Source organism: Thalassophryne amazonica, chromosome 13 (assembly GCF_902500255.1).
Source record: "Thalassophryne amazonica chromosome 13, fThaAma1.1, whole genome shotgun sequence".
NCBI lineage: Eukaryota > Metazoa > Chordata > Actinopteri > Batrachoidiformes > Batrachoididae > Thalassophryne > Thalassophryne amazonica.
This window is the reverse complement of record NC_047115.1, coordinates 3,169,883-3,181,231: the sequence shown is the minus strand read 5'-3', so window position 1 is coordinate 3,181,231 and position 11,349 is coordinate 3,169,883. Positions and strand designations below refer to the sequence as shown.

The following is an 11,349-nucleotide window of genomic DNA, read 5'->3' as shown; positions in this document are numbered from 1 at the left end:
AATTTGTGTCTGTATCATGGCCCAAGCAGAGGGTCACCCCTTTGAGTCTGGTCTGCTTGAGGTTTCTTCCTCAGAGGGAGCTTTTTCTTACCAGTGTCACCTGTGTTCTTGTTCTGGGGGTCAGTAAGGTTAGACCTTACTTATGTGAAGCGCCTTGAGGCAACTTTGTTGTGATTTAGTGATATATAAATGAAAATGAATTGAACTTTATTTGTGTGTGGTTTTAAGTGTGTGTTTATGTGTATTTGTGTGTGTGTTCATGTTTGTGTGTGTTTATGTGTGCTTGTGTGTGTTTATGTGCATGTGTGTGACTGCAACTGGTTTAAAAAAGTTTCAGGAAGTACTTCAGATGATGACTCAAAAAACAAACGTGCCCTGAAGCGGTCTGAGCGGAGTTCCTGCTGTGTCAAAGTGCGGCTGTTTGTCAGAACCAGCCCAGACTGTGTCTGTGTGTGTGTGTGTGTGTGTGTGTCCAGCCCAGACTGGTTCTGACCCACAAGACAACGATGGTCCTGCTGCACATCTCGCTGCTGCTGCTTCTTGGTAATTAACAAACGTGTGTGTGAGTTTTGTGGTGCTCTCTCGTCTTTCCTGTTCTCACTTTCACATTCATGTAAGTTGAACCGTCACGTATGATGTTCCTGTGACTCCGTCATGTCTTCAGTCTCTGTCTGTCTCCCTGCTGTCCTTGTGAGTGTCTTTGTTGCACTTTTCATGAGCATCATTACTGTTTGTTTTGTGGTCATGCTGTTAATTTATGTCAAACAAATGGGACAGTAAATTACTGCCATATTAAAAGTGTCAGTGTTCCATGAGCCATCTGTGACTCACAATAAAGTCAAATAGACAGACGAGAGGTGATCATCAGGTTGCTACTTCCCTCACAGACACATTTGTCTGTCGGACTGATGAATTACCGTCACAGTCCGTTCAACAGGAAGCTCCATGTGTTCTTCTCAGAGCCTCACCTGTGGTGGACGCGTGAGGCTCCTCAGCTGCAGCAGCAGTGTCGATGGATTTCATGGCCATTTTTCTGAGGATCATCTCCCAGTGTCTGTAGTGAACCACATCTGCCACCAGTCAAGCAACATGACAGTGACCCAGAGACCTGCAAGTCCTTTTTGTCTTTTTCTGCTTTGACATTTAACCTCCAGCTAAGCTTGTGTCCTATGGATGCCTCTGAAGGAGTTTGACACGCCGCACTATGGAGTGGGTGCTGGTGGAATGGGGCCGTCAGTCTGTTGCTCCACACAGTCCTTCTCCTCAGCAATTAGGAAGTTTTTTTTTAACGTGAAGCTTCAGGATGAGGTCTGCTGTCCCTGTTCCAAGGCTCCTGGTGCATTCTTAACTACACCTACAGGTTCTGGACCCTGGATGCAGATAGCTGGTGGAATATGGCCACTCTCCACAATTTCTTCATGGACAGGCTGGTCGAACACATCAAAGACCATCTAGTCTTGATGTGTTTGACCAGCCTGGACTTACCTGATGACTTGGACAAGGTGATGACTCTCCCCATGAAAACTGGTCAACATCTCCACAACTGGAAGATGGAACAACTCAGGAAGACTCTGAGCTGTTCCAAGGCCAGTCTTTACCCACCAAGCTGTCTCTTCTGATTTCCACACCGACACCTGAGGAAACAATGCACATCGAGCGATCTCGACTTTCCCCTGAACAACGGTAGTGATGGATGAAAGCTAACCTCTGCAGTTACTGTGGGTCCTCTGGTCTTTTCATAGCCAGCTGTCCATTAAAGCGTTAATCAGCAGGCTGAGGACATCTGGTGAGCAGCTCCATTACGAAGTCCTCAACCTTTCACCCAATCATTCCAGCCAGTCTTCTCAACTCATCCAGCACCAGCAACCTGGGTGTGGTCATTGACTCTGGGTCCCCTGGGAATTTAATGGACTGCAACCTGGTGCAGCAGTTGATCATTCCCCTGGAGGCTCTGGAAGAGCCACAACTTCCGACACACTAGACGGCTGGCTGTTGACTCCTGTCACACAGAAGACTGCACCAGTTTATCTACTCCCAGCAACCACCATGAACATGTACATTTTCACATGATTGACTCTCCACTGAATCCTCTCATGTCTTCTCTGTAACTAACATGTCTTCTGGCTGTGGCTGCTGGGCTCCATGAACCCGGGCTCACGAGTGGTCCACAAGACAAACCATAAACTGGTTTACTCATAAATTCACATGTATAACGGCTTCTGCAACTTCTTGCAGCAAGCAGAGGGCAGTGCCCCAGCTCCATCTGGCTGGAGTAGCTCCAGAGTACATGGACTTCAGGCAGGCTTAAAGTAAGACATGATCTGGGGGAGGTGATGGTCTCGTGGTTAAAGCGTTGGGCTTGAGACCAGAAGATCCTCAGTTCAAATCCCAGCCTGATTGGAAAGTCACTAAGAGCCCTCGGGCAAGGTCCTTGATCCCCGAGTTGCTCCGGGTGTGTAGTGAGCACCTTGTATGGTAGCAGCTTGACATCAGGGTGAATGTGAGGCATTATTGCGCTTTGAGTGTCTGATGCAGATGGAAAAGCACGATATTTACCATTTTATTTACCATCCATGGCACTCTCTCCACATATGCCATATGACTGAGCAACTGACCTCTTCCTAGGAACCTCTCATCCAAAGAGACACCACAACTCTCTCTCTGCAGACCCAAGCTCCAGGCTATGACCAACTACATCCAGGAGGGGCTTGCTCATCATCTTCAACACGTCCTTCCGTATGATCACAAATCTCTGTTCAACTCATCTTAATATGTATATGTCACAGACATGAAGGAGTGAAGCTCTTCAGCATCTCACCATGTCATTTATGTCCTTCAGACTTTTTTAAATAAATGCTTCTGGGGAGTATTGGCATGGATAAAAACCTTCAGTTTCTCTCATTTCTTATTTATTTATTTAAAAGGGACAGTACATATTAATGAACATATACAAGATGTAAATGTCAGGTTTTACCCATGGGCTAATTTCCATCTGTAGTTCCTGATAGGCTGACGTAAAATTTAACAAGCAATAAAAACACACGGACGTCACAGGAACTTACAATACAACAGATTACCGTACATAGGGGTCACTAACTACTACAGCAACAAGACACAAGACTGGACAAGAGACAGGAAGAGGACAAAAAAAATTGACGAGGACTGGGAAGGACAAGGAAGACAAGCAGGAACAAAAGAGGGCAGAAGCTACATTACAATACAATTTCAATAAATTAATTAATGTACAAATCTAATTTCATGCATTTGTATATTTTAAAAACAATAACTTACAAAGTGCAGTGGTGCATTGCACATTTCCCTAAAGTTCTACAATTGGATTCATGATGTCACATTTTATTTGATCTGAGCTCCTCCTTTAAGTGACTTTGAAGGCTTTAAAGCTTGGGGCCTCCCTCACTGTAGTTGGCAAAGCGTTCCATTGGACACCGCCTTTGTAGGACAGAACATTTTGTGCAAAAGCTGTTTTTCTCACAGAAATTTCACAGTCCCCTCTACTCACGGCCCTGGTGACCCTCAGACCAGTTGTTCGATATTTAATATAGTTTGCTAGAGGTGGAGGAGCCAACCCATGTAAACAAAGAAGGTTATAATTTGTTAAGATTTTACAGTTTTTACACAAGATTTACACACAGATGGGGTGTGGGGTGTGTGGGGTTTATGGTAGAGGTAGTACCTCTGATGGTGGGGACACGTCGTGCTCTTCGGAGTAGTTCGCCCACCTTGGTCCTCGTCATGCACCCAGCTTTCACCTGTGGCTCCATGTAGCTGTTAGCATGTAACAGCGGCCACAACCTGGGCGACGGCTTTGACTGGTTGGCTAAACCAGGTGGAGGGTAGGTGCCGGGTTTAAAACCCTCAGTGAATTCGAGCTTGTCTACCCTTGCATGCGAAGACTGGATCTGGCAGACTGCATGGAGGGAAACCAGCAGATGGTTCAACGGGCAGGAAGGTGGACCTCGCTGTGGAGCGTGAACAGGGCACAGTGAGACACAAAGGACACTGTTGGCCATCCACTGCATCCTGAGCCGTCTCAAGCCGTCTTGACTATGTCTTGCACAGGACATAGATGGAACAGGATGAGAGAGAGAGGCTGACAACTGTGCGCAACTCTCCCTCACTTAAATCCAAGTCATGCGCTAGTCATGACTCCACACTATCACCGCACACTCTGTGGCAACAGGTGAGGGTGAAGCAGTAGGTGCGGATACACTGAGAGTTGTAGTCACAAACCTGCACACAGGCGGTCCAGGGCATAGAGTCGCTCTCTACTGAACCGAAGGAGCAGTGGAGTTCGGCAGCCCCCTGGGCAACTGAGCAGCCCTGTTTAGAATTGCTCTGCTCATCTCCATGGAAGAAGGGGCTAGAAAAGGTGCCTCAAACATACTCTGCTTCATACTCATCCCTTTCAGCATGCCGTGGCTGGTGGGGATCCCACTCAGCGGTCGAAACTTAAAGAAGAAAGTGAAGGTACTCAACCTTGGCACATGGACTGGGCAAACCCTGCTGGATAACACCAAAGTAGACAGGCCACAAAGAAGAACTGCGCTAGTGGCCAGGGAACTAGCTCGCTACAATGTGGACATAGCGGCACTCAGTGAGACGTGCCTAGTGGACAAGGGCCAGCTTACAGAAGAAGGTGGTGGTTACACTTTTTTCTGGAGTGGTCATAGCATTGCCGAACGGCATGAGGCAGAAGTTGGCTTTGCCATCAAGTCCCACCTTGCAAGGAAACATGCCAAACTTCCAGCGGGCATCAATGACCGTCTGATAACTCTTCAGCTCCCACTGGGGGGAAAGAAGAATGCGACTCTGAATGCGACTGATTAGCGCATATGCCCCCATTATGACAAATCCTGAAGACATCAAGGACAAGTTCTATGAAAAACTTGAAGCTATTACTGCAGCAGCTCCACAGTCCGAGAAGTTTTTTATCCTCGAGGACTTCAACGCCAGAGTAGGGGTCGACCACCAGACCTGGGGCAGAGCCATTGGAAGACACGGTATTGGTAAGTGTAACAGCAACGGTTTGCTGCTCCTCAAAACTTGTGCTGCACATGACCTCACCATCATCAACACCCTGTTCCAGCTCCCTACCTGCAACAAGACATCCTGAATGCACCAGCGCTCCAGGCACTGGCTGATTATGTCATCACCAAGAAGAGGGATAGGCAGAACGCGTGGGTGACCAAGTCTATGTGCGGTGCTGAGTGCTGGACTGACCATCGGCTCATCGTGTCCAAGTGCAAACTCCACATCCAACTAGCAAGAAGAACCCAGGGTCAGAAGGCTGCAAAGAAACTCAATGTCTCGAAGTTGAAGAAGGTTGCTGACCAACTCTCCAGTGACTTGGATGACCGGCTGCCCGACACGCTGAATGCCCAGCACAGCACTGAGGACCAGTGGGCTGCATTCAGAGATATTGTCTACTCCACGGCTCTCAAACACCTCGGACCAACCACACGCAAAAACCAGGACTAGTTCGATGAGAACGAGGAAGAAATTCAGTTTCTGCTGACAGAGAAACATCTCCTGTTCAGAGCCAACCAAAATGACCTCTCCTCACAAGCGAAGAAAGACGCTTTTACCAACGCCAGGCAAAGGGTCCAGAAGAACATACAAATATTTTACAAATATCAATTTTTTTTTTAGTATTTTATTAGACACCCATGCATAACAGAAATTCACTCATATGACCAAACTCATAACAGAAAAGTCAAAGATGGAAAGAAATATAAGAAAATAAACCAATACATGGTGCCTAAAGGTGTAGGCAGAAGCAACTCTTATCCACGCCTACCCTCCTGTATAAAATCAATCAGGCATATATGTCTGTTCATAGACATTTATATCCAACACAATCTGAACACAGCAGCACATAGTTACAGATAAAAGAAGTCAAATATTTGTCCAGACAACTCTGGACAACAAAAAAACAAAACCAAAAAAACAAAAACAAAAAACGAAGGTTCCAGTACAGCAGCCTCTACATATAACACAACTCAACCCTATTAATCTAGTACATAGGTAGAAAATACCATTTGTTTGTATAAATGTTTGAACTGGTTAATATCTGGACATTGCTTAAGTTTCTCTGGTAAATTATTCCATTTTTTTGAGCCACAAATGGAAACACAAAAGCACCTCCTAGTCGTCCTAGCGCCTGCAGTTTTAAAATAAAACGTACCCCTTAAATTATACATTTCTTCTCTCAGCGTAAATATTCTTGAATTCTGAGAGGTAATTGTTTATTTCTTGCTTTATGCATCAACTGAACAGTCTTAAATGAAATCATATCATAAAGTTTTAATATCTTTGATTTAATAAACAACAGATTGGTATGATCCCAAAACCCTGAATTATGAATTATTCTTAATGCTCTTTTTTGAAGGATGAATAATGATTGTAATGTAGTTTTATAGTTATTACCCCAAACCTCCGCACAGTATGTCAAATAAGGTGCAATCAATGCACAATACAAAGTATGTAGTGATTTACCGTCTAAAATATACTTTGCCTATTCAATATTGCAATACTTTTAGAAACTTTCTTTGAATATGATGAATATGAGCTTTCCAGTTAATTTTATCATCAATAATCACACCTAACAACTTATTTTGTTGGGAAAGTGTAGTGTAGCGCCGTAGCCCAGGAGCGTGCCTCACCTCGAAGCAAATTAATAACATAAGCCACCCGGCTAAAGTCCGATGCGTACATGATGGACGCTGTGCAAAGATGAGCGAACACTGCATTAAGAAGTCTGCGCATGTCTCTACACAACCTTCGTACGGTTCCGGGGGACTCATGTATGCTTCAGGGGATGGTGGGGGGGTTCATTGAACGACCACTGGAATCTCTGTATTCGGCACCAGGACAGCAGGAGGAGGAGCTGCAGCCGCGCCCCGTGTGGGCGCTTCCACCTGTGCGGTGAGAGCCTCCATCCTGCGATTGAGTATTGCGCTCTGCTCGGTCACTAAGTCAACCGAGCAGTGAAGGCGGTTAAGATTTGCTGCCACTCACCTAACATGCCTCCTGCTGGCGCCTGTGCACCCTGCTCTTCCATTGGTTGTTCAAACGTTGGTTGACACCCCTCGGAGTCCATGACGTTGGCCGAGATATCCTGTTGGGAAAGTGTAGTGACACAGACCCACAACAGGGGGCATAAATGAATGGACAATGGATGAGCCAAAAACAACAATTTACTGTTGTGAATGTGCACAACGAAATACAGACAATCACAGAATTTGTATGCAATCAATATACAAAGGTGACGTGTGGGCAGGCTCGAGGACAGAAGACGTCTGTCCAGAGAAGAGCCGGGCCCCACACGATTTCCACTGCCAATGGGTCTGAAGCACACCGGAGCCGCCAAGTCCTGAGTCCCCAGGTGGCCACCGTCTCCAGCTGTCAGACCTGGTACTGCTGGCAGGAAGCAGAAACAGTTAATGGTGGGTGTGTGTGTACACACCCAGTAAACAGTCAGCAAACACGTTCTCTCTGTAGTCGGGTGGGAAAAACACCTCCACCTTTAAACCCAGTTCACAGTTAGTGCGGATACAATTTTAGTTTTTGACCAATTTAATGACAATTTGTTCATGTCAAACCAACTCTTCAGCTTTATCATTTCAACTCTCAAATCAAACAATAATTGCTGCAAATTCTCTTCAGAACAAAACAGGTTTGTGTCATCAGCAAAGAGAACTGCTTTAAACACATTGGAAACTTTATATAAATCATTAATATATAAAATAAATAATTTTGGTCCCAGCACAGAGCCCTGGGCAACCCCACAAACAATTTCCAGATATGTAGAACCGCAGTCCCCAATTTTAACAAACTGCTTCCGGTTTTGCAAATAACTTTTAATCCAGTTCAGAGTCAATCCTCTAATCCCATAAAGTTCCAACTTTTTAAATAATATGCTATGATTGATTGTATCAAAAGCCTTTTTTAAGTCAACAAATAGACCTATTACTAATTCCCTTTGGTCCACATGTTTATTGATCTCTTCGATTGCATTGCACAAAGCCAAAGCCGTGGACCTTTTTGCTCTGAACCCATATTGAGGGGACATTGTGGAATGTCAGCTGTTAAATCTGGCCCAACATTAACAAAAAATTTATTAAAACTGTTCACTACTTGGTTCATGTCATATTCATCTTTATTGTTACAAGTAAAGTAAGACGGGTAATTCTTTGATTTGGGTTTATTCTTAAAATACTATTCAGCATTTTCCATGTTTCCTTTATGTTATTTTGATTATCATTTAGAATTTTGCCATAGTATGATTTTTTTAAATTCCACATAATGGTTGTTAATTTATTTTTATAGCACTTATATTTAATCTCAGCCTCTCTTGATTTACTTCTGATGAACTCTCTATATAACATATTTTTCTTCTTACACACCATTTGCAGTCCCTTTGTTATCCATGGATGGTCATTATACTTGTTATTTAAACTGTAATGTAGAATTGGACAATTTTTGTGATATACGTACATCAAGAAATATCTTTTCAAATTTAACATATGCTAAATTAGCATCATTCTCCGTATAAATGGAATTCCAATCCTGCAGACGTAAATCATTTTTTAGGGCGGTAATAGCTTCTTCAGATTGCATCCGCTTTCAATATTGTATTTTCTCCTTCCATTTAGTATTCAAATTCACCTCTGTTACTATAAAAATTGGTAAGTGGTCACTGATATCATTGATCAATAAACCACTTTTTGTTTTTGTATTGATATCGTTTGTAAAAATATTATCAATAAGGGTAGCTGACTGAGAAGTTATTCTTGAAGGCCTAGTAATTTTTGGATATAGATTTAAGGTGTACAAGGTATTAATGAAATCATCTGTCCCTTTATTTTGATGTGGATTTAAAAGATCAATATTTATATCTCCACAGACAAATACTCGCTTATTACCCATCTGTGAAAAATATTTATCAACCCAATTTTGAAATTCTTCCATTTTTGAGCTAGGCGCTCTATAAATACTACTAATAATTATATTTTTACTTATTCTCAAACATATTTCAATTGTAATACGTTCCAAAAGATTTTCTACGGCCATTGTCACTTGATTATTGATTTTGTAATTAAGCCTTTTATCAACATACAATGCTACTCCGCCACCTCTATTATATCTATTCAGATGATTAAATTCATAACCCTCCAATTCATAATTTGAAATGTCATCATCAGCAAGCCAAGTTTCCATTACAGCAATTATACTTAAACATTGGCAGAATTGTTTTAAATAGTCTTTAATGCTCCCAAAAGTCTTGTACAAACTCCTACTGTTAAAGTGGATTATTGAGAACTTCCCTTCCCATATACATGAGATACAAGATGCCTGGCTCAGCAAGAAGGCTGATGAAATCCAGGGATACGTGGACAGTCATAACATCAAGTGTTTCTATGACTCGCTGAAGGCTGTCTACGGACCTCAGTCCTCTGGCTCCTCTCCCCTCCTCAGTACAGATGGGACCCAACTGCTGACAGAGAAGAAGCAGATATTGGAGAGATGGGCTGAACATTTCAACCAGGTCCTCAACCGCCCTGCTGTAATCAATGAAGAGGCCATTGCTCGCCTACCTCAAGTGGAGATCAATGAAGACCTCGACACTCCCCCGACAGAAGATGAAGACAGACAGGCCATCCAACAGCTCTCCTGTGGCAAAACACCAGGATCAGATGCTATTCCTGCTGAGATTTACAAGGCAAGTGGCCCAGTACTGTTGCAAAGACTAACCAAACTCTTACAGTCATTGTGGAGCGCAGGCGTGGTCCCCCAACAGTTGAAGGATGCCAGTATTGTCCACATCTACAAGAGGAAAGGCAACGCCAGTAGTGTTGTGTGTGGGCCGCTGAAGAGGAGGTACTGCTGGCCCATCACCACCAGAGGGCGCCCTGCCTGGAGTGCGGGCTCCAGGCACCAGAGGGCGCCGCCGCCTGATGAGAGCAGCCAGGGTGACAGCTGTCACCCATTACTGGACACAGCTGACTTCACTCAGTACGGAGGTATATCAGCAGGACAGCATCTCCACCTCAGTGCCGAGATATCACCTTGAGTTTAAGGTAATCACCTCTGCAACATATATCTGTGTGACGACACTTTATAAACTTTTCAGGACAGCGGAAGGCCAAGTGCTCAGATAAGTACTCACCTTTCCTGCTTCAGTGTGACAAGAGGTGGAGGCGGCTTTGCCCCTCTCATCTACCGGGTGCGGTCGCATCCCAACCTGTGTGTTTGTGTTCTTTCCCGCCAGCAGTACCGGATCCGACGAGCGGAGGCAGTGGCCACCTGGGGATTCGGGACTTGGCGGTTCCAGTACTTCTGGGTTTCGGTGGCAGAGGAGATCTGGGTGGTTCCGGTTCAACTAGGACGGACGTCTCCTACCTTCGGGCCTGCCCACAAGACACCAGCAGATTTCGGCTTACACCTCCAAATTGCTAATTGTTGTATCAGTTGTGCTATTTTCACAACAGTAAAACTTGTTCTTACTTTTCTCCATTGTCCGTTCATTGCGCCCCCTGTTGTGGGTCCGTGTACCTACACTTTCACAACAAGTAGTGTGACAACCATACAGGCATCTCCCTTCTGTCCATTGCAGGGAAAATTCTGGCTTGTGTTCTGGTCTATTACAACACCTTGAGCAAAGCCTCCTCCCAGAAAGTCAGTGTGGATTCCGTGCCGAACATGGAACTGTGGACATGATATTCACTGCGCGCCAACTTCAGGAAAAGTACCAGGAGCAACACAGCAACCTCTTCGTGACCTTCGGCGATCTGGTGAAGGGCTTCAATACGGTCAGCAGAGAAGGATTGTGGAAAATCATGGAGAACTTTGGCTGCCCCAGCAAGTTCATCACAATTGTGCGACAGTTTCACGCAGACACGATGGTCAAAGTTCTAGATGATGGAGACGAGTCAGCAGCCTTCCCAGTCACCAATGGCGTAAAACAGGGCTGTGTTCTTGCCCCTACACTGTTCAGCATGGTTTTCTCCGCCATGCTGACTGATGCTTTCCAGGACTGCCAGGATGGCAAAGCCTCAGATACGGTGGGCTTTTCAACCTCAGGCGCCTCCAGACTGTCAGAGACCATCAGAGACCATCATTAGAGACCTACTGTTTGCTGATCCAATCCAATCCAATCCAGTTTATTTATAGAGCACATTTAAAAACAACAAAGTTGCCCAAAGCGCTGTACAATGACATAAAATAAATCAATAAATAAATAGATTGGCAACAATAAAAGTTTTTAAAAACAATAAAATCATCAACCCTCTAGTCAAAAGCCAAAGAAAACAAGTATGTTTTAAGATG

The 11,349-nt window shown here is 44.4% G+C and overlaps 1 protein-coding gene across 2 annotated transcripts in view; it reads left to right on the top strand.

The window, feature by feature from the left end:
* Positions 1-322: 322 nt before the first annotated feature.
* LOC117523317 (cystatin-F) overlaps positions 323-11,349 on the top strand; it is a 67,629-nt gene continuing 56,602 nt past the window's right edge. Inside the window, exons 1-2 of one of the 2 annotated variants that reach the window (XM_034184805.1) lie at positions 323-430; positions 473-543. In XM_034184805.1, the coding sequence (XP_034040696.1) occupies positions 507-543 (37 nt within the window). In that variant the 5' untranslated portion in view covers positions 323-430; positions 473-506. The remainder of the gene's footprint in view (positions 431-472; positions 544-11,349) is intronic. The other variant, XM_034184804.1, reaches the window with a different exon arrangement.